At 44.9% G+C, this 24,347-nt stretch overlaps 1 protein-coding gene across 2 annotated transcripts in view; it reads right to left on the bottom strand.

Moving 5' to 3' along the window:
- Positions 1-24,096, bottom strand: part of PTDSS1 (phosphatidylserine synthase 1) — a 62,345-nt gene extending 38,249 nt beyond the window's left edge. For both annotated transcript variants that reach the window (XM_035011568.1, XM_035011567.1), the window contains exons 1-3: positions 23,798-24,096; positions 14,092-14,183; positions 1,109-1,153 (exon numbers count right to left, since the gene is read on the bottom strand). In XM_035011568.1, coding sequence (XP_034867459.1) covers positions 1,109-1,153; positions 14,092-14,183; positions 23,798-23,976 — 316 coding nt within the window. In that variant the 5' untranslated portion in view covers positions 23,977-24,096. The remainder of the gene's footprint in view (positions 1-1,108; positions 1,154-14,091; positions 14,184-23,797) is intronic.
- Positions 24,097-24,347: the final 251 nt, after the last annotated feature.

The raw sequence follows: 24,347 nt of genomic DNA, 5'->3' as shown, positions 1-24,347 counted from the left end.
AGGAAGGACGTCACTCCATTCAAAGGGATTCACCTGTGATCTCTGAAGGTTGAAAGAAAAACAGGCGACCTTAAGCAAAATATCCATTTTTAGGGTTCTTTTCATAACATTACATTTTCTGAACCTAAAATGACTTACTTGATGTCTTTTTTAGGCAGGACAAAGCCAAGAGCCGACATTTGAAAGATGTGTTTTAAGTCCATTCAGGGGATTTGAGTATTTGTGGACTCGAAATCAAGTAATAACAAGACATCCAATATTTATAGAGATGCTTATCACTGACCCTTATTTCAAATCAGGGCTCTCTGTCTAAAGACTTCACCCTTTCCAGGATCTTTCCCATTCACAACACTCAGGAGACTGCCAGGTTTTCGGGCCCTTCTGGACGCTGACAAGACAGTGCCCACAGCACCCGTGAAGGGCAACATCAAGATGCATCAAGAAAAACAAGCACATCCCCTTATGTCAGACCCCATGTACATTAAGAGACAACAGCAGGGGGCGAGTGGAGTTGGAACAGTTCACCTGTATGAGAATCTGAAGTTATCACCAACATGTTTGTTTTGTGTCAAAGAATTTTCATAAAAATTTATATTAGGAATAACATAATTATTTTATTATCTTATTATATTTTATTTTTAATTATTATTTACTTTTATTTATTATTTATTTTATTAATTTTTATTATAAATTATTTTATTACTATGTTTACTGCTGAAGGAAGGATGTCACTCCATTCAAAGGGATTCACCTGTGATCTCTAAAGGTTGAAAGAAAAACAGGCGAACTTGCACAAAATATCCATTTTTAGGGTCCTTTTCATAACATTACATTTTATGCCACACTGACCTGCAACACACCGTGCTCCTTCTGGCTGGAGACCATTTTAGTAGACTTTCCCTTTGCCTGGCTTCCAGTGATCCCAATCCTTGCCAGATCCTACTTTGCACAAGCACGTTTCCGTGAAGCATTCTTTCACGGAAGTGAAGTATGGAATTGGGCATGGAATTAAAAGGCTATTAAGTTTTACTGTAAAACTGCTCTACTGATATACAGAAAATGGATTTTAAGTAAAATATATTTCTAAATCTACTAATGGGTAACTCACCAAAAACCATTCTCCATAAGGCCGGATGAGGTCGAGTAAATGGGCCTGCGGAGGGAAAATGTAAGGTTAGAACAAACAGGTTTCAAACAAAAACTAAAAGCAAAGTGCTGACCTCTATAGCGATTTTAAAAAAAAGCTCTCTACTGTCAAAATTTTTTTCTACATAAATATTTTGAGGTCAAGTCTAGATTAAAATATTTCATTCGCATTGTAGCAACTGTCACCACAAGCGTAACAGGTACCAGTTTCCACAACAGACGTTTGTTTTCAAAGCTTTGTCTTTAGAACTCAGACGGTAATTTCCCAGGGAAACAATGTTACAACAGTGAGCGGTTACCAGCCCAGCCAGCCTGAAAGAGTTCTTCAAACATACTGAGGTTTCACAAGTGAAATCTCCCAGCCCAGCTACAGAGAGTGTGAGTGTGTGTGTGTGTGTGCATGCGAGTGAGAGAGAGAGAGAGAGAGAGAACGCGAGAAGAATTCTTCAAACATACTGAAGTTTAACAAGGGAAATCTCCCAGCCCAGCTACAGAGAGTGTGAGTGTGTGTGTGTGCGTGCGAGTGAAAGAGAGAGAGAGAGAACGCGAGCGCTCTGGGAATTAAACAGGAGAAACACTGCTTTGAGAACACGTGAAGTGGGGTATGAAACTGAAAATAAATCCTTTGAGCACTGGAATGTGCTAGTGCAGTAGCTTTTGATCATGAACTGTGGTAACAAAACACCTCTGACATGGCAACCCCGACCAGACACACAGACACAGCTTCTGCACCATGAAAACAGGCTTCACAGGACGAAGCTTACTCTGACTACAAGTGACCCACCAATACTTTCTCTTCTTGTTTAGCTCTTTAAAAAAAAAAAAAAAGTAGAAGCAAGCAAGCAAGCCAGCCAGGCCTTGATCTACTAAACCGACTCACCATCAACGGAAGGGTTACAGTTCACGAATACTGAACAGTGCTCTCGTGGGCACTGGACCTATTGGGGGCTGCCCGACCCTATGGAATAGCCTACCTACATACTCCTGGAGGATTTCCAACATCAGAATCCCACATCTCCCGGGGAGATGTGGGAGCTGGTTGCCCAGCTCCCTTCCTAAACGGGGCTTAGTTCTTCAGTGGCACCTGTGCCAGACTTGATCTCAGGAGCCAGCGATACAGACCTAAGGGTGACGAGCTCCCCTCCACATCTCCCTCTCCCTCTGCCTGGACCAGCATAGACAGTAGGGGGGAGATGGCACTGGTGATCGGGGCAGTTCCCTGCAGAGGTGACAGTGGGACAGACTATAGCCAGTGCTCACTGGGGTTTCCTCATTAGACCAGTTCTGGGTGACCTGCCAGTTCCTAGAAGCTTAGCCTGGGACCCAGCCTCCTAGTCCCCCCAGGAGTCCTCCAGCCAACATCCTATAAGTTTTTTCAATCAGTAATCAGCTTCTGTTGCTGGCAACCTGGAATCCTGTCTGGAGGAAACATTACGTTGTAATTTTTATTCTGGAACTCATCCTCAATCACCCAACTCATCTTAAAAAGACAACTTTGAAACATATTTTAACTGCTTTCTTTTGATGGATCAGGTTCTTATTAGGAAAATCAGTTACAAGTATCCCCTGCCATCCAAATCTAGTCGGTTCCTGAGCTTAGACAGAGGCAGCTCAGAAGGTGAGTGAGGTTCGTGTGGGCCTCCGCTCTATCCAAATTAATACGGTGTCTGAGTTTTGGAATGGCAAGGAGTGAGAGCTCAGATTGAGGGATTTAAATAAAGCGTCTCCAAATCCGTTCCATTTCTGAGTTCTGGGAGCAAAGGCTCAAGACAGCAAAGAATAACTGTATTCTTCCTAACTGGCCGCTTTTTTCTCGGAAAGGCACAGTGAAGCATAGAAACAAGGGTCCCCTTCCAGCTAACAACACGGCTAACTTTCTTCAAGTCCCTGGAAAACGGACGGCTAAAATGGTCATCTTCTAATTTCCTCTTCCCAACGCCCTCTCCACTGCTGCTGGTCACCACGAGTGGCTTCTGGTTACTGTGGCTGCCTGGCGTGCAAGTATTCACTTCATCCAAATCACCGCATTCACCTTTTAGACAGAACACAGGACCCTGGCTTTCTCTAGGCTTCCTCTCACAAGGTGAAACTCTAAAACGGTATGATTATTTGGCTTGCAACACAATTCCATGCCCAATCACATAAGTTGGGTTATTCTCAAGAGCAATCACAATTATAATAGTACTTTGCTGGGCACTTAGTGCGTAGCAGATGGGGGGGAGACCCCCCCCCCCGTTGTCTCCTAATTGTCATGACAGCTGGGTGGTGAGAGAGTATCATCACTCCCACTTTACAGCTCAGGACACGGAGGCACAGGTACTTGCCCAGGGTCACACAGCCCACAGGACCCCAACTCTGGTCTGAGAGCACTTTGTTCTTTCTGATCCCCTCGGTCAGGCCTGGGCTGGCTCAGGAGGACAAAGCAGGGGCGGTGGGTGGGGAGACGTTGAGGGTTTCAACCAGGGCTGTCTCAGGGCCAGGAGAACGAGGGGAGAGAAGTAAGCTAATGAGTGGTGTTTACAGATGCTGCCATGTGGAACAGGTAAGCAAGGTCAGGAAGGACAAGGGGCAGGATGGGGAACTGATGAAGGTCCCTCCTATCAACTAATAGAAGGGCCCCCAAAGTCATCTTCAGCCTACGATGACTTGAAGAGCAGCCTTCTGAAAACAGAACTCAGCTCTCTCTTCTCATCCTGTGAGCGTGTCCAGCATAAATAAGAGGATAGGGCGGTCGAGGAGTTTGGGGTTGACGGGGCCTTGTGGCTCTTCCTTAACCTGACACGGAGCTGCTTCAGCCTCGGGGTATTTCTCTCCATCGGTCTGTGATGCCTGCAACAGGCACATGTTGTTCCAGACTCTGGATGAGAATTTTCCTCTTACTATAGTGCAGTTTGCTGTTTGTTCTAAGTCTTGTCTTGACTTCTCCCTATTGAATCTTTTCCTCTTTTCTCCACATTTCGCACTTATACTTCATAATATCGCACCACGTTTCTGAAAAAATACATTTTTTTTATTATGTTCAGTTAGCCTGCATATAGTACATCATTAGTTTTTGATGTAGTGTTCAACAGTTTTTTTTTTTAAAGATTTTATTTATTTATTTGAGAGAGAGAGTGAGAGAGAGAGGGGGGAGCGGGAGAGGGAGAAGCAGACTCCCTGCTGAGCAGGTAGCCTGATGCGGGACTCGATCCTGGGACTCCAGGATTATGACCTGAGCCGAAGGCAGTCGCTTAACCAACTGAGCCACCCAGGCGCCCCACAAATACAGTTTTTTAAAATGTCCTTTAGGGGCGCCTGGGGGGCTCAGTTGTTAATAAGCATCTGCCTTCAGCTCAGGTCATGATCTCAGGGGCCTGGGATCGAGTCCCCCATCAGTCTCCCTGCTCAGCGGGGAGCCTGCTTCTCCCTCTCCCTCAGTCCCTCCCCCTGCTTGTACTCTCTCTCCCTCTCAAATAAATGAAATTAAAAAAAAAAAATTAAAATGTCCTTTAGCTTTGCAAATCGAAATGTACTGGATGGATCCGAGAAAGGCTTAAGAAATCTGATGTGGTGAGTTTCAGAGAACAAGCTGCTCTACCCTGAACCACGTAGGTGGGAAGCGTTGGTGTCTTTTGCTACAACAGGTGTAGATAAGGCCCTGGAATGTAAGGTGAGACTTTCAGCAGCTACTTGCAAAACCCATTCCAGGCTTTATTTCAGTCATCACATCTGCCCACTCCTTTCTGAAAAGGCACTCTGAATGTTTTGGTGCGGTATTTCAAGGAGTACACTCTAGCAGCATTACTCACTAAGATTACCTACCTTACCATCAAAGCCGGGAATACTGCTGAAAATACTATTTGTATTATTTTGCGTTTTAAAAAAACATGGAGGATGAGGCTGGTGTGTTTTTCTCTTATTACGAACCCTGACGCTGATGCTCACAACATCACCCACCCTTGCCTGCTCCAGTCAGGTCAGCTTTGGGGCCGTGCTTCCCGCAGCTCTCCTCTGCCCGGGCATGTTAGCACTGCCCACAGTCTTCCCCGAACATTCACGCTATCTCCATGCTTTCCCCACGGATCCCACTTGTCAGGAGACTACTTCGTCAGTGGGCAAGTCTGGGCAGGGCACCTTCTCCTCCTCTGCCCCGTGTTATGGTCTGGAAGGTAGGGGGCACTCCATCTCAGGGTCTGCGTCTTCTCTAGGCTTTATTTCTTTCCATTTTTAATTTAATTCTATTTTATTATGTTATGTTAGTCACCATACAATGCATCATTAGTTTTTGATGTAGTGATCCACGCTTCACTGTTTGCATATAACACCCAGTGCTCCATGCAGTACGTGCCCTCCTTAATACCCATCACCAGGCTAACCCACCCCCCCACCCCCCTCCCCTCTAGAACCCTCAGTTTGTTTCTCAGAGTCCATAGCCTCTCATGGTTCATCTCTCCCTCCGATTCCCGCCCCCTTCATTTTTCCCTTCCTTCTCCTAATGTCCTTCTCCTAATGTCCTCCATGCTATTCCTTATGTTCCACAAATGAGTGAAATCATATGATAATTGGCTTTCTCTGCTTGACTTATTTCCCTTAGCATAATCTCCTCCAGTCCCATCCATGTTGATGTAAAAGTTGGGTATTCATCCTTTCTGATGGCTGAGTAATATTCCATTATATATATGGACCACATCTTCTTTATCCATTCATCTGTTGAAGGGCATCTCGGCTCTTTCCACATTTCTGACTTGATAAAACGTGCCTGCAAGAGCTACTCTTCTAGATCACGTGGGAGGTACGGGGAAGGGTTTCTCCAGGAGGTGACGAACCAGTGCTGTTTGGTTCTGGGTTGTGACTTCTTCCCGGGGCCACGCTCAAACGTGGCTTGGTTTACTTTATCAGTCCCTCCATCTAGGACACATAATTTTCAATCAGATATTAAGAATGAGTTTGATTTCAAAGGAAACAGAAATCAAATGGCTTTGCCATAAGAAGAGCTAGCACTTCAAAAACTACCTCAGAGGGGCACCTGGGTGGCTCAGTCATTAAGCAATTGCCTTCTGCTCAGGTCATGGTCCCAGGGTCCTGGGATCGAGCCTGGCATCGGGCTCCCTGCTCAGCGGGAAGCCTGCTTCTCCCTCTCCCACTCCCTCTACTTGTGTTCCCTCTCTCACTGTCTCTCTCTCTCTCTTTGTCAAATACATAAATAAAAAAAATCTTAAAAAAAGAAAACTACCTCAGAAATGAGAACATAAAATAGCACACAAAAAATAAGAATAAAAAAAAAAATTAAAAAAGAAAATAAGATCACAGCTCCACTCGCCAGCAGCCTGTTAGGATTCCCATGAATAACTAAGTTCAACGGACCGAACCTTAGGGAAGTAGTTGCGTCTCCAAGAGCTATGGGCCTGTGCCCTTTTCGTCTGCTTCCTCTCTTGATTATCACTGTTTTTCAGCTTTAATGAGGTATATCGACAAAAATTATTATTATTTGCGATTTTAAATTCCTCTAGGAAAAACCTAGAAAAGGTGAGTAAAATGATCTTTAAGCAAATTTCAAACCTAAGAAAGAATTTTTTTTTTTTTTAAAGAAAAAGTAGTGAAGCGGGAAACAGGATGAGAGGAGGACAAGAATTTTGTTTCAAATTTAGGGGGCAGTGAATCTTCTGGATCACCTTCAAACCTCAAGGAGATGTGATTAACACTATCTTAGCTCAGAGAAGTCAAATGAGGCCAAAGGACAAACCGAAGGGTGAATTCAGGAAAATCAAGAAATACTAGTATTTCACTCTCCTCAAAATACCTTAAAGAAGTGCTGAATGGCATTCCTCTTGCAGACAAGGATTAGGAAAGAGAGGGCTGATTCTGTGAACCTTCTTCTGGGCAGACTCATGACTTGATCCCACAAATACTTATTGAGAGGCCCTGTGGGCCAGGCACTGGGGGTACAGAAAAGGCTTGGGCAGTTTGGGGAGAGCGGGGTCCAAGGGGAAGGAATGGTTCAAGGAAGCCCCCAGAAGCTGGAAAAGCACACCTGAAGGTCACCTGTTGAAAGAAATCTCACAGCCAAACAGGTTTTTAAGTTTCACTGCAGTGATGGAGTGATACAGTTATAATTACACCTGAATGATACACCGGTATGGTTAAAATCACACTTCTGCTGGAGTGCCAGTTGCTATATTGAGACGGAGGAAGCATTTAAAAAAAAAAATTTAAGGGAGGGGCGCCTGGGGTGGCTCAGTAGGTTAAGCATCTGCCTTCGGCTCAGGTCATGATCCCACAGTCCCGGGATTGAGCCCCGTGTCGGGCTCCCAGCTCGGCAGGGAGCCTGCTTCTCCCTCTCCCTCTGCCTGCCACTCCTCCTGGTTGTTCTCTCTCTCTGTCAAATAAATAAAATCTTTAAAAAAAAAAAAAAATTTAAGGGAACTGGTAGAAAAAAACAAGAGGGCAGGAAAGAAGCAGCATGGTATAGATATCAGGTCCTGCTTCTCTGGCCTCACCCCAGGGTCTCTCCCTCCACATCTGCTCACAGGCCTGAAGGAAAGAATTCTAGAACCTACCCCAGTCACCCACCCTGGGGATGAAATTTTGTTTGGCTGTCCACTGCTCTCCCAGATAACTCAGTGGTAAAATCTAAGCCAATGCAAGCAATCCTTTCTCTCTCTTTTTTTAAAGATTTATTTACTTATTTGACAGAGAGAGAGATAGCGAGAGAGGGAACACAAGCAGGGGGAGTGGGAGAGGGAGAAGCAGGCTTCCCGCCAAGCAGGGAGCCCGATGCAGGGCTCGATCCCAGGACCCTGGGATCCTGACCTGAGCCGAAGGCAGACGCTTCACGACTGAGCCACCCAGGCGCCCCTCCTTTTTCTCTTTTATTCTTCTGGTCAGTGAAGATCTATCATGTGCCCACTTGTTTGGGCACTATAAATTCCTGTCCTCAGGTATGGATGGAGAAGAGGCACAGGGCCCAATTCCGGTCAAAGAGAAGTGAGGACAAGCGTGCTGGAGGGTTTCTGGCAAGGGTTTCTTCACCCTTAAAGAGAGCGAAGAAGTGCCCTCCTCCTCTTTGGACACTGCCCGGGACCGTCTGTCCAGCACTGCGTCGCCTCTCACGGGACCATTAGGGCAGCAGCGCACAACACCCACAGGCTGAGGATGGAACAGCAGAAAAAGGCGAAGAGCCTGAGTCTTCACATGTCACCGAGCAGCTAAGTTAGCCAGCCCTGGAACCACTCCATCTCAGAGCTTCCTGACATTCGGGAAAGTAAACATTCCCTTTCTTCTTCAAGCCATTTTGAAATGGGTTTCCTCTTACTTGTGGCCAAAAGCATCCTGACTGTTATAAAACCCTATGGAGAAAGTTAAGGGCTTCCTTGGTTATTTAGACTCTACAAAAAGCATCATGGGTCCCCCGCTTCCTGAAGGAGTTGACTGATTCTACCACCTAGCACAGATGAGCTCACACAATCGAATTTAGGTGTACACTCAAACACACTGGGCAGCCTTTGTGAGGTCAAGGATAAACGCATTCGAAGTTGCCAAAACAGAGCCATTCTGGGAATGCCATCCACTGCAGGCACTCCCCCAAAACTGCCTTTCAAGGAGAAGGCTAATGTTGGGCTCTGTTTCTCCCATCCATTTTCATTACCTAATTCGAGACTATGTGCCAAGGGTAGGGGTGAACGGAAAATAAAGTGACAAGACTGGAACAAGAAGAGGCATGTATACTCTGCTCAGAGAAGCAGCCGCCCAGCATCGGGGCCCCTGCGAAGGCCTGAAGTCTGAGTGCTGGCTCTGGAAGTGGACAGCCACATAGCTCGGGAGTACCCTTCCCCAGGGGCCTGGCCAGCTCCCCCATCATCCACACTGGCACCGTCTGAAGCCACCCCTAATTTTAAAATATTCAATAATAACATTCTTTACTGTGGAAAACTTAGTCTTACTAATCATATGTAAAGTGTGGACAAAGGGATCTTTAGAAAACAAGGAGGACACAATGTGTTTGCTATGCACACATGGCTTTAAGAGAATCCCTCTAACTAGATGCTGCCCTAAGTCCTACATATTCTGCCTGTAGGGGAGTGGTGTGGGTGCAGGCACACACAGAGATGGCAGGGGAAGGATGTGGTGGGAAGAGACAGGATAGAAGAAAGAGAAGGAGGGATGCCCGGTGGCTCGGTCAGTTAAGCGTCTGCCTTCAGCTCAGGTCTTGATCACGGGGTGCTGGGATTGAGCCCCCGCATCGGGCTCTCTGCTCAGCAGGGAGTTTGTTCCTCCCTCTGCCTGCCGCTCCCCCTGCTTGTGCTCTCTCTATCTCACTCTCTCTGACAAATAAATAAATAAAATCTAAAAAAAAAAAAAAAGAGCGAGAGAGATTGAAAGAGAGAAGGTAGGCTTCGGGTGATATGCTACTCTCTCTGGTCACAGATGACATCTGGGCAATGAAGGATGGACACAACCACCCACGAGGTACGGACCAACTAAGACCCTAAGATTATATTCCTGGGGAAAAAGAAAAGCCAGACAGATAGAGAGGAACAGAAGAAAAAGGAGACGAAAACATATACAAAGACAGAGATAAAAACACATCACGATGGACCTAATAAGAAAAATATCCAGAACAAGTCAGACTAAAGGAAGATGCCGGAGCTGAGGTCCTCCCACCAGGCTGACATGGAGCGGCTCGGTGACCTTTCAGGGATGAATGAGGGCGGAGCATCTCAGCTTTCACAGCTGTAAACTGAGCAGGCTGAATGAACCCCATGGGCCTATGGGTCCTCCCCACTTTGTATGTATCACGAAGCCCACAAGCCAGGATAAAAAAAGCATAAAACAAACTTAGCTCTTATCTTCCCAGAAGGAAAGCAATAGCACAGTCCCACAATGAGAGACTGAGTGGGTTAAGTGGACTTTGAAGATTAGAAGACTTCATTAGGGAACAGAAGAAAAAGCAGCAGAAAGCACGTAAAGTGTTATATCCGACAGACCTCATCCCCCAGCCTTCAGGGCCCTGGGTGCCTACAGGAAACCATCTGCTAATGAAGCCCCAAGCCCAGCTCCTGCTAAAGCCTCACGGAAGGGATGGCTATAAAATCATAAAATCATGGCTATTGAGTGACTAATTTTTGAGACATCTCAGACTTCCAAAATGGCACTGGAAAAAGAAAAAGCAAGTTTAAAAAGAAAAAAACAAAGGCAGAAAAGAAATCTTCAGAGCCAAAAAGTTACCTCTGAGGACTCAGCGACAGTTAACACTCAGCCAAGAAAAGCTGAAGGCTTGCAGAGCATACCTGACACCCCTGGACTGACCAGTTCCCTAAGCACCTAGCATGCCTTGACTGATGTTTAAAAAAAAAAAAAAGGTAGGACAGGGACAGACTAGATAAGAAGTAAGAATAAAGGGCACAGAGCAATAATGGTCATGCCACTGCCTGATGACATAGGAGTAAGCAGCAGGCTCTCACAGGTAGGAACGGTAAAGGGAGGAGTGCCCGTGACCACCCCTTTACCTGTCACCTGCTCACCCTCCTTTACTTTTATGCCACCTTTGGAGGAAAAGACCAGTTCTAAAGCTCAAGTGGACGACCTACAGACTCAGGTGGTTCCTGTGTATTGCATGCTTTATGCTGCAAGTGGCCACTTAGCTGTCCTACAACGTGGGGCCCTTGAAAGAAAGGATGGGCTGTGTAACGTCCAAGCTCTCCTCTTAACCAAAAATTCTGAACTCTGAGGTTCTGTGTGTTGGAAGAGGGAGGGAAAAGAAAGTTGGCAAATAGCCAAAGAAGTGGTTTGACATCAGGGACTTTTCCTAGAAAATTCTATAGTAGGGTCAATACCCTCTCATTCCATGACCTAGCCATACCATGGACATCTAATCATCATCTTCCAATAATTGTGCATGACTAGAGCTCTCAATCATCATGGAAAGGCCAAACTATGTTTGTCATATCTGCATAAGTTTGCAGGTGTTATAGACCAAATGTTTGTGTCGCCTGCCAAGATTCATTATGTGATAATTCTAACTCCTACAGTGAAGACTTCTCTTGGACCTTACAGGACTGGACCATAGAGCTACTTGGCTATGAACATTTGCTATTCTTTAAGACACAGGAAGAAGGATCTCAAAGGCAATTGGGAGATTATCTGAGCTGTCATTTCCACCACAAGCCTTAGAATGCATGGGCCACTGGGCAGGTGGAGAGTGGGGACAGTATCTCCACCTGAGTTTCAAAAGGCAAGATCAACACCCAGCAGAGCCATGGGGGCAGGCCAAACTCCAGGTGGGCAGAGCTATGGAAACAGACTATTATTACCCCAGTAGGTCTGGAAGGCGGAGCACTGAGCCAAAGAGGACTGATTATTCTTTTTTTTTTTAAGTAAACTCTACCCCCCACATAGAGCTGGAACTCACGACACCGAGATCAAGTCACATGCTCTACCGCCTGAGCCAGTCAGGCGCTCCCAGGATTGGTTATTCTTGACCCTTAAAGTCTCATCCAGTTTGCCTTCCTGGTTTTGAACTTGCTTGGGACTTGTCGCCCTCCCTTCTTTCCTATTTCTCCCTTTTGGAATGGGAGTGTCTGTCCTGTGCCTGTCCCACTACCAGACTTTGTAAGCACATGTTTGGTTTCATAGGTGCACAGCTGGAGAGGAATTCTGCCACAAGATGATCTTGTGTTATTTAAGCCATCCGGTCTATGGTATTCTGTTACAGCAGCCTGCACTGACTGAGACAGGTCTTCACATCTTGAAAGGTTTCCACTAAAAATTTAATCTAGAAGCTTGAGTGGTTGGAGAGTTAAACTCAGCTGTCAAATAACTTGGTTATCTAAAACAATTCATTCTCTGAAGTATTCAGTCATGGTTTTACTGGCTGAATTCCTCCACTCCCAGCAAAAATCACGTAGTGCTATATAAGATTAAGCAAAAATACAGAACAAAATGCCATTGCCATCATCTTGGAAAGACTGAAGGCCTGTAAATCACTGATACTGTGATTTACAATAAGAATTATAGATTTGGTCTTTGTGCCCTTTTCTGGCGCAGAGCTCCTAAAGCCCTTGCAATTTCAAGTGACGAGAATAATGAATATTTTTTGCTATGTTAATGAGACCTGAGGAAACTACCTAAGGATGGGGCTGGTTGCCAGTGGAGACAAACATGTGATTAGAGAGTTGAAACTTTCAGTCCCATCCCCAAGACCTCCAGGGAAGGGTGAGAGGCTGGAGGTTGAGTTCATTTCCCAATAGCCAATGATGCAATCAATTATGCCTATGTAAATGAGGCCTCCAAAAAAACCAAAAGGATGGGGTTTGGGGAGCTTCTGGGTTGGTGAACACTTTTCTGACGCCAGAAGAGTGACACGCTGGAGAGTGCATGGAAGCTCCTAGTCCCTTCCCACATACCTTATCCTATGCATCTCTTCATCTGACTGTTGATGAGTACCCTTTGTAATAAACTGGCACTGTCATCTAGTGAGTAAACGCATTTCCTGCATCCTGTGAGCCACTATAGTAAATTAATAGAACCCAAGGAGGGGTCATGGGAAGCCCTGATTTATAACCATTTGGTCAGAAGCACAGGTGAAAACCTGAACATGCAATTGGCATCTGCAGTGGGGGGCCATCCTGTGAGCACTTAACCTGTGGGATCTGATGCTAACTCTGGGCAGACAGTCTCAGAATTGAGTTGAACTGTAGGGCCGCCAGCTGGTGTCCAAAAATTGCTTACTGGTGGGGGAATACCCCCAGCCCTGCTGCTACTTGCCTCCCCCAACACACATAATTTGGAATTTGTATTAGAACTTTGTTACCATGGTAGATTTCCAAGTAGCAAAGAGTAGCATTCACAACGGGCTTCTTATATTACACATTACATTCTACTGAATAGATGGGAGGATAGAGAAGAAACACACCCTCAAGTATGATGTTTAAACCCAAGTACGGCCCTTGGAGCATAACGCATAGGTAAGACTAAAAAATTTCAAAATATCTTAAGAGTAAAAAACACAGGATATAAAAAGGAAGTGTTTAGAAATGGTTACAGGGAATAAGCAGAGAATATTCTAGGGAGAAGTTACTGAAGAAGAATAAGAAAAAACAAAGCAAGGGACAATTCAGAGGAAAGGGATGAATCTTAAGTATGGCAGCTTTTATTTTACTTTTAAAGATTTTATTTTATTTGACAGAGAGAGCGAGAGAGAGTGAGCACAAGCAGGGGGAGCGGCAGAGGGAGAGGGAGAAGCAGACTCCCCACTGAGCAGGGAGTCCGATGTGGGGCTTGATCCCAGGACCCTGGGATCATGACCTGAGCTGAAGGCAGACGCTTAACTGACTGAGCCACCCAGGTATCCCCTTTAAAAAAAAACAAAAAACAAAGACTTTTCCTCACTCTATAATCATGATGGGGGATAAAATTCACAGTAATGATTGTCTTTTTTTCACCTGATGATGAAAATTCATATCCCAAATGCACGATCAGCAACATTTACTGTGATTAAAGATCACCTGGGACAACACATTATTTAAGTAGTATTCATACAGCATTGACCCTGTCCTTAGCAAAAAGGACTAAATAACAATTGAGTATTTTAGGACTCAGCTGATATAGCAAAAATAGCAACCAGAACAACAGCTGACACTTACCGAGAGCTTACAATTTGTCAGTCACTATTCAGAGAATTTAACATGTATTAATTTAGTGAATGCTTTCAACAGTACCTACCTGACAATCTCCATTTACAGAACAGAGAGACTCAAGCACCTGGGAAGAAGCTGGGGGACTTCCCCAGGGCCACAAAGCTAGCCAGTGGCGGAATGGGCAGTTTGCCTCCATAGCCTGTGCCCTAACCACCACAGATTAGGTTTTTATTCCCATTTTCTAGGTTCATCTTCTAGATGGCATACCTCCCAAAAAACACCAAAGGGTACAATGCACAGGAGAAATGTGGTAAAGCATGACATCACTTACCATTGGGAAAAGCTAACACACTGATGATAAGGAAGAAGAAAATGACAGAGAGGATGCCCCTCCAGATGTTGTCCTCTGGGACAGAGTCATCCCTGAAAACAGAAAAGAAAACACGGAGTATTCATTTTCAGACCTAAACAGTCAATCCAGAAGGCATAGGAGTTCCATGTTCTAAATACCGAGGACTGTTAACTTCATTTTGCAAGCAAAGTCTTTACACACACTACTTACTCCTCACTATCCTTTCCTAAAATAACACAACCTTATACTAAAGTCCAGTCTTACAAGAAATGCAGTTGGCAACCCTACATACCGACACACATTCCACTGAGACAAAACATCTGAGGATCACTCTTCTTTATAAATTAAAAACAAAAAAACCAAAAAACCCAGGATGTCAAAACGTAAGATTTATTTTGGAGAAATGCCTTTTGATTTCAATAATCACTAAAGATGACCTTTATGATGTACACTGTGGCAAAGAAATCTTTTGAAGTCAAAAAGAAAGCATAAGATTATAAGGAAGAAGAGCACAATGCAATGAGATTATCAATTCTTAAAAACGGGCAGTTGGCCATCTAAGGGATGAAAGAAAAGGGCAAAATGCTGGGTAATAAGAAAGCACCAGAAAACAATATTAAAAGAAAAATCATGAGAAAACAGAATACAAGATTTACGGTCAGACCAGAAGCAAAAGCCCTATAAAGAAAGGGGATGAGTTTCCTCCCTCTGTGCCTGGTCATTTCTATTGCTGTATTTATCTCTTCCATAACCCTAGTAACTGAAATGATTCCATTTATTAGTTGGTATGTTGTCTGTCTTCAATATAGAAAGTAAACTCCTGGGGCACCTGGGTGGCTCAGTCAGTTAAGTGTCCGACTCTTTATTTCAGCTCAGGTCATGATCCCAGGGTCATGAGATTGAGCCCCATATTGGGCTCCGTGCTGGGCATGGGGCTTGCTTAGGATTCTCTCTCTACTCCTTCTTCTGCCCCCACTCCCCTGCCCTGCCAAAACAAAACAAAAGGATATATAGAAAGTAAACTCCTGAAGGCAGGGCATTATTCACTCATTGTATCCTCAAAGGCTGGCACACAATAAGCCCTCAGTGGATATTTGTGGACTGATTACTGATTACAAAGAAAATCTATTGTATAAAACCATGTAAAATTTCCCAAATGGAAATTTTCTCAACATTGATGGCAGAGAAAAATTAGGTTCTGACAGTTTATATTAAAAAAAAAAAAAAGAAAAGTCTAGTAGCATACTTGGGGCTCAAGAGAATCAAACAAAGGAGGGAAAACAGAAGTCTCACACAGTAAGATTTTCTGAATTATTGATAATTATTAAGAAGCTCGAGAGAGGGAAGTCCAGAGTTTTCAGTTTAAAAACGTGCAGGATGAGTAGAGAGAAAACAGGAGAAAAGAATGGAAGGAGATATTTAGACATAATGAGACTAGTAGCAATAAATTCAAAAGTGATTTTTGAAAGTTGGGTTTATCTGTGCAAGGACTGCAGCGAAAGAGCTTTCAAAAGACAGATATTAAATTAAGATTAAACATTACTGAAGGAAAAGAAAAGAGGTCAAAAAAAACCTTCCAGGAAAATCAAGTTAACATATAAAAAAAATCTAGAACATCAGAATACATGAAGAGGTGTGGAATGAAACAGTAATCAATTACCCAATTAAAGACTAGGTCCTGGGGTATTGGGCTTCCAAAAGAGAAGTTAGTTTAGATACCAACTTCTGTTCATGCTAACTTTCTGTACCCAATTAAATGATTTCCAGATTTATAACAGGACTGAACATAAGGTTCCGAGGTAAGAGATCACACAGATCCCATTCCTTAAATCATCATCTGGCCCAACAGCACTAACACTAATGCTGGACAAACAATGCTTCACTGTTAACTTCATAGATCTGCTTATAAAACCAAACTACCCAATCAGACGGACTTTCTCTTGCAGCAAAGTGTAATCATATTTTAATGTATACCCCAACAATTTAACATCTGCCCAGAAGTTATGAACATGGACGGCCCTAAAAATGCTAGCCCAATCATTTACTAGGGTACTTGCCATGGCCTTTGGCTTAGGGAAGCCCTATGTCCAATTTCCAAGACGAGCTTTTATTGAAGAATGGCTACCCACAGGGAACACAACGTCCTCATTCAGGCCAACATCCCACTACCGATACCAGTAACAATAATGACAATAACAACAGCTCCCCTTTATCAAGTATTTACTGTGTACCAGGCACTGGACAGGCAGTTTCGAAACATCATCTCTAATTGTCACAACCCATCTGTGAAATGGGGTACTATCAACCATATTTTACAAATGAGGTAACAGAGGCTCAGGAAGGTTACGTAATTCTAATTTGCCCAAGCCTATAATTTTAAGAAGTTGCAGAGTTCCCATTTGAAACCAGGTCTGCTAGACTCTGAAGATGATGAGCCAAGCTGCCTCCTAAAAAAATTATGTCATCCTAAATCTATCTGACTCATGTTAGATGCACAGGGATGGTATAAAAGAGTTTGACAGGGCACACATAAAAGCAAGGCTGAAATAAATTAACTGTTGCCTGGGAAAAGAAGGTTGATACTGTAACTCATACTTTTTACTAAAAATATATTCTAGATGATTGGAAGAAGTAAAAAAAAAAAACAACAAAACAACAAAACAACAACAACAAAAAACCAAAACCCCAAAACCAAAAATCAAAAACCCAAAAAAGCTCTGGAAGAAACAATGGATGAATTAAAAAACCAAAAACAAAACACACCAATGCCAGGGCACGCTGCCCTGACAACTCTCCTGGTTCTGACAACCTTGACCACAGCCCTGACTTCTCCCCAAGGCCTACTGCCGCCATCGGCCACAAATGTCTCAACCTCTGGTGCTCTGGACTTGCCAAGCAACTTCCGCAACTGGCATTTTCTTTGCACGGCCCCCCAGTTCTGTGGAGGAGTATTATCTTGACTTGGAGGAGGAAGGAGATAAAGCTCTTGCTTTCTCTGGCCCACAGTTACACACAAATAAGAGGCTGAGTGGAAGTAGGAGCCAGGGCTTCTGGAACATTGGCTCTAGGTCAAGACTGCTACATTTACCAAAATGATACAGACAGACAAGCTGGGGGGGTGGGTGGGTGTGGGGGGGAGTAGGCCAAGTCCTTTTCCCTCTCTGTCAAATTTAGGAGGTGCTCCGGAAGCATGTGGGGGTAGCCCTGACTACATACAGTGAAAATACTGAATGGGCAGATTACAACAAAACCGTAATTTAACCTCCAGAGGGCACACATTCCATCTCATTCCTCTGAGGTACCTCGGGCGCCCAGCACAATCCTTGGCCCACAGCAGGCCTTCTCAAAACAGTGGGTGCCAGAATGAGCGAGACGCTATGGCTGAGTAGGCCCAGCGACTCAGGTCACGTGAGGGTGAACCACAGCCTGAGCCCACGGAGTCCACTAACAGTGGCTTTCCTGTCCCGGTGGGGATGGCCAGCCAAATATTCAGACACTTCAACTCCTTCTGTCAAATGCTGTTTCAACCAATATAAGGAACTAACTGCCCAGAGAACAGAGAATGTCCTAAAAGCAGGAAAGGTATAAAGGAAAGCCCTGAACTAAAAAAAGTGTGCACTCAGAAAAAATTTTAGACTCCGTTTCTGTGTCAGTTTAGTGTCTGACTATAGGCAGGCAGTGGGTGAGGCCGACTTCAGGAAACGAAGCACACTCCACGCAGTCACTCACATGTCACCTCGACAAGGCTTCCTCCCTGGGGCCAGGCAGAAAGGAACCTTTTACCAGGACTCCTAAGGCTGCTAAGTAGGTTGTCCTCCCTCCCCCCATCTTCTCCTACCCTCCCCTTTAATAGGAGTCCTTGAAATTGAGACACACAGGTAGGGTCATGTTGATAAGGCCGGTCCCTGTTAAGGATCCTCTCTCCCAATGGAAAACCTAGTCCCAGGTTACAAGGTGGAGCGGTGTTAACTAGCTTTGGTATTGTCTTTAAAGACTACATTCATTTCATTTTACAGTAAGTTATAATCCTTGTTGAGAATTATAACTTAGATCTATCAACGAAAGGAGAAGAGTGATATTTTTTTAAAGTTCTCATTGGATAAATGATTTCCTGTATTTGATTCATTTAGCATTTACTGGGTGTGTATCCTGGGATGATGAAGGTATTTGGCCTCAAAAAATTGATATAGTAACAAATACTATAATGCCAATAAGAGACACACAATAATAAAAGATATTTGGAAGTATATAAACATGTCTTCCTCAAACAATCGAGAAAGGTGTCCGGGAAGGTGCCCATCCAGGTGGACTGTGCAGGATACCATGGGCTCGTGGGTAGACAGGAGGCACCGGAAGGTGCTCTCTAGCAGCAGAGGGCTGCCAGCCTGGCACTGGGTGTGGGGTCGGTGAGCCAGCTGGGCCTGCTGTGTGCCCTGCGTGCAGGTGTCGGGGGTGGGGGACAAGGCTAGAGAAGGAAAACTCCTCCACAATGAAAGACCTCAGAGTCCAGCCAGCATTCCCTACAGGTGATGGGGATGCAGTGACAGACTGTATGCAGGGACAGATGGGGTCACAACTTTGTCTTAGAAGGTCATGAGGGCAGCGGTGTGGAGGACAGGTGCGAGGGAGGTGGAATAAAGGTTTGGGAGCATACTATCCCAAAGGATAAGGGGATTGCTGAGCCAAGGCCTGGGCCTGGGCAGAAGAGAAGAGCTCTGAGAGCTGTAAAGGCCCAGTGAGACCTGGCGAAGATAAACTAGGTCTACTCCAGGTGAGCAGACACCTGGACCGTTGAATAGCTGAACTGAATTAAACGGGATACCAGGGCCAGGGGCTCAGAAAGCAGTTGTGGCTGAATGGATAAGACCTGGTTTCTGGATTCAATGAGACTGAAAACCTGCTAACTTCCCTACAAAAATCTGAGGCTACAGAAATTATTAGCACAAGACTAACTGTATTACCCTTGGTAACAGAATTATAGCTAAAATGCTAAACACCAGGTAGCAATTGGTAGGCATGCAATCTCTCTGAGGTAAGGCAGCATTTAAACCAAATAAACATCGGAAGTCACCCAGGAACCTATTTCCTACAGAAGACCCCAAAGAAATATAGGATTCATTTTCCCCTCCAATAAGCTTATAATCGTATTAGGGACCTAAAACACCAGACGTAAATATAAGAAAGGATATAGAAGATGCTTACTGAAATCCAAGGAGAAATATGATTCAAATAGGAAGTGGGGAAGAGAAACGTGAAGATCACTCGTAACTGGACCTCATCAGAGGGCACCACCTGACTGTACTCTGTTCCCCGCCCCCACCCCACCAGGGCTGGTTTAACCCCAGCACACAGCCGCTGTGGACCATCACTTAATAGAGCTGGTGTCAGGGAACAAGGACATCCAGGCCTTCTGTTAATGGGAGAGAAAGAACATGATGTACACAAAGGAAACAGAACCAAGACAACTGATTCAGCAGTATCAGGAGACGTTTTCTAATGGGATTTATATGGGCTAAAGGGGAAAGAATGGGGAAAGTTGGCAGGTCTCCATGAGGGAGGTGACAAAGAAGGCAGAACTAAGTAAGGCTCAGGGACCTGATGAAGAACGGGAGCTCCAAGTCTACTCAGGGAAATGAAATAAAAACCATTCTTAACAAGTAAATAAGAACAAATCAACCAAAAGTCTGTCCATGTCCCTGCCCTCCTCTGTCTCCTGAGTCTCCTATCAAGGAGAAAGCCAGCACAGACAGACTAGGAAGCACTCAGGGACAGCAAGCTGCAGGAAGGCAATCTCTTCTGGGGTAAGTGAGGATTGGATGAGGTTCTCGGACAGGCACTCCTGGAGAGGTGGATTCCATGGTTTTATTGCCGAGTGCCTCTTAAGGAAAGGGTGGGCTGCTGTGAACGGGATTTAGTAGATTTGGGTGTTTTCAAATCTGATGTTTGAGTTTTTGCCATGAGGGCCATTCACTATGTCCAAGTTTGCCAATCTCTGAAAGCAGAATAAATATGAAACACCTCAGTAATTATACTCTGAACTCGAGACAAAGGTTCTCCCTGCTCCATTTTGGCTGAACAAACTTCCAAGACTTATGCCAAAGCATTTATCTTATAAGAAGACTTATCCTAAAATGTGGCAAAATGAGCTTGGGGAGAATGATTCAATGGCATCTGGTTTATTTTTAATGATAGTGAAAGAGACAGGAGATTTAAACACTATGATTTAACAGTGAGTTGTCCTAGTTGCTATTTAATAAAAGAACTAGTTGACAAATCCAAACCTGTCTCAGACTTCTGTGCGTGGTATCTAATCCTACACGATCCTAAATTCTTGCTGTGTCTCTGCAGTATGTGACAGGACCCAGCTACTGTTGCTCACCTACTGGTCATACGGCACCCCAAAAGTATTCGATCTCCTGTTCTTACATCACTAGTCTTTGAAAAACACACTTTTTCACTGTTACTGAAGAAACTGCACTGAACAGTCATCCAACTAATCCTGTTATAAAGTAAGGATAAGGTACTGGAGACAATCATTACAAAAGAGCAGAAAATGAATAATTTTCATTTAAGAAGTCGCTACTTTCGATCTTTATGGAGAAAGAGCGATCACTGTAATGTCCCACTTTAAAGGGTCACAAATCATTACAAAAAATGAGTAAGAGGTAGTAAGTACCAACGGCACTAATGGTGCTTATGATTTTATAGAAGGTGAAACTTGTTATTAATGAGTTCTTCAACAGATGGTTTCTCTTTATGAAATTATTGGAAGAAATAAAAAGATTATTATTTTTGGAAAAGGCCATAGGCTGAGGTTCAGATTATGCCTTTTCTATTACTTTTGACAAGCTATTAAAATTCATATTCTCTGCTGCAGTTTATCGACTGCTTTGGCAGAATATGCTGTAAAAGGGAAATTACAGAAGAATGTGACTTTCTGTAATAGAAAAGAGGAAGAGAGATCTATTCTTAGAGGGCCTAGAATAATATTAAAGATAAAAGGCTGGAACAAACCGCTCATTCTTTTTCTCATTGTTTAGAATAAAATACCATAATTACTTTTCTTATTTCCAAAGAGACTCTTGCACTAATTCCGTCATTGTCAACCCACACAGGAGATGAAGTTAAACTGAAATTAATACTAAACAGACATGTATGTTATCCAAGCAAAGCAATGTCCATTATTTCAATGCCTTCATCCTTTTTCTCAATAATAGAACATACTTCCTCCTCGCTCCTTGACAAATATAATTTAGAAGACATTAGCATACAATGAAACGATTTAACAGTTATGGCTAATGTTTACTGAGCACTTACTATGTGGCATGCACTGATCTAAGCACAGATTATCTAAAAAAATGAACTAAATCCTCATGACAGATAATCCTATGGGGAATTAATAGATATTTCCATTTTACATATAAATAAGGAAACTGAAGCTTAGCAAAATTAAGTGGCCACACTGCTATTAAGTGGTAAAATCGGATGACATAATGAATGAAGTATTTGAGAGTAACCATGATTAGGGACAAGAATGAGTTTTCTCCCAGGCTAGAAATATGTTCTTGGTTGGATACTATGGAAAGGTCTGGTCTTATCCCACTGCATAGAATTAGCAGAAGACTTTATAATCATAGTAGCTGTATCCCTCAATCATTAAAAGTAATCGTTACATATGCTTTATAGTTTTAGGTAGATGTATGCAAACAGATAAACACAAAATAAGACCCAAGAGTCAAATGGATTGTGGAGGTCAGAAACAAGTGTGATGTGGGAAGATATTTAGTTTTATGAAAATCTGAAAGATTGCAGTGATTCCCAATGCAGGCACCCCTGGCACCTGCGCGTGTGCAAGTGTGCATGTGTATGTATGTGTATATCTTGCAGGTACATGTGCACACACAAGCATTTATATAGGGGACAGTTCATTCTTCGTTGTACAGTGCTGTCCCGTGTGTCATAACACATCTAGCGTCCTTAATCTCCACCCACTAAATACCATAAGTGCCAATCCTTGTGACCACTCAATATCCTTCTGCACATTTTCTGCTGACCTGGAACAAGAACCATTGATTGCTGGATAAAAATACTGAGAGAAGTAACTGACGTTAATTGTGCGTTGTGAATGAGGTACTCTGCTAAGTGCATTCACACATATTCATTTATTACTCATAAACCCGTATAAGGTAAGTACCTATTTTATCTCCATTTTACAAGTGTGGATCCTGAGGCTCAGAGAAAGGTTGAGGAACTCAACCATGGACACACAGACACGTGAAGCCAACAGTCTGGCTCCAAAACTACACTTCTCTGGGTTGAGCTTGTAAGCCGTAAGAGTGTGGTAGGCATGCCTTTCCTTTAAAGAGGTTCAGTCAGAAAATACAAATCCTTGGGGCGCCTGGGTGGCTCAGTCGTTAAGCGTCTGCCTTCGGCTCAGGTCATGGTCCCAGGGTCCTGGGATCGAGCCCCGCATCGGGCTCCCTGCTCCGCGGGAAGCCTGCTTCTCCCTTTCCCACTCCCCCTGCTTGTGTTCCCTCTCTCGCTGTCCCCCTATCTGTCAAACAAATAAATAAATAAAATCTTAAAAAAAAAAAAAAAAAAAAGAAAATACAAATCCTTGTTAAGTAGGACCCATAGTGTGTATGTCATTATGAACCTGGGATGGAATATTCCCCTGGGTTGGAGGTGAGGGGCCACATGTTCAGTGACTAGTTATATGATGTAGGTATCAAGAGTTGGGCTGGAGAGCTCCTATGCACAAGTATATATTAGAACAGCTTTGAGCGACTGTGTGTGTGTGTGTGTGTTTTCGGGGAGAAAAGAGTTGTTTATGTGTTAAGGTTTATGTGTTTTATTTATCACTTCCACAGCATTTACTATGCACCAGGCACTGCTACAATTGCTTGACAATATCTCATTGTGTAGCAATGTACAAGAGGTGATAGGTAGCAGCTGTGCTGGAAGGGGAAAGGTCAGCTTTGATACGGATCTACATCATTTGTGTTGTGGTCCTGTTTGAGGCTGGGGGAAGGGTTATGCTAGATGGTTTGTGTGCCACGCATACCAGAGGTGCTGCATGGGAAAGACTGTGTAGTGCAACTTCCATGTGCATTTTGTGCATGGCCGGTAGTGAATACTGGAAGAGATCCAAAGGAAGGGGTCCTGGTTGTGTCCTGGGCCTGTGTATGGTGCGTGAAAACGCTGTGGACCGGGGTGCTTTCAGCGTGTAGCGGTATGTGCTGAAAGTGGTGCATAGGAGATGATTCATACGGTGTGCTCGGTAGGGACGGGGGCTGGAGAGGAGGGGGGCGCATCGTGATGTGTGTGGGGAGCGATGCTCAGTACGATAGGAGAGGTGGGCATCGCGCTAGGTGACCCGCGAGTGCTCCTGATGTGGCCCGAAGCGCTGTATAGGAGGTAGTATAGGGTGGGGGTTGAGGGTGGGGGTTGGAGGGTAGGGGCGAACGCCAGTCCAGAAGCGCTGTAGGGCAGGAAGCTAGGTGTGCTGTGAGACACCGCGCGGGTGGAGGAGCTGATGGGCGGTGGGTCTGCGAGTGTGTGCGTGGAACAGCCGGCACGATTCCTCATCCAGAGCTCCACCGGCCCACGCTCCTCACCACCGCCTCCCGCCAGCCCCTTCCCTTCGCCCAAGGGCGCTCCCTCCACGCGGCCCGGCCCGTCTCACCGGGTGAAGGCGAAGTACATGAGGCTGACGATGGTGAAGCTGAGCAGGGTGATGGTGTGCGGCCGGTAGAAGAAGTCGATGGTGATGTCCTCCACTTGCTGCTCGTTGATCATCCGGAAATGCATCTTGTAGTTCACATCATCTTTGCTCAGGGTCCGACTCCCCACGCAGGACGCCATGGCCCGCCTCCCCGTCCTGCGGCGGCGGCGGTCCCGGCCCCTGGAGGCTGGGACCCCGGAGGTGACGAGCCGCTGCAGGAGGGCAGCCGGACGGCGGGGCCGAGTCTGGCGCGGAGCGAAGGCTGGAAGCCGAGGGAAGGACCGGCGCGGGAGGGCGGGGTCGCGGCGCCGCCAACGCGGCCTCGGGCGGGGGGGCGCTGCCGGCCGTGTAGCCGCCGGCGTTCCGGGAGCCGCATCTCTGAGGATTCGTGCTATCTTCACATTCCCCGTGGACGAGGCCTAAGGTAAGTGGAGTGCGGGAGAAGGGAAGCTGTGACCCCCGGCCGGCTCTTTCCCCGCCGCCCGCCGCCCGCTCTCCCCCTGCGTAGCCT

Source organism: Mirounga leonina, unplaced genomic scaffold (assembly GCF_011800145.1).
Source record: "Mirounga leonina isolate KUSES-001 unplaced genomic scaffold, KU_Mleo_1.0 Mir_165, whole genome shotgun sequence".
Lineage (NCBI taxonomy): Eukaryota > Metazoa > Chordata > Mammalia > Carnivora > Phocidae > Mirounga > Mirounga leonina.
Note: the sequence above shows the minus strand (reverse complement) of the source record. Positions and strands in the feature narration are given on the sequence as shown.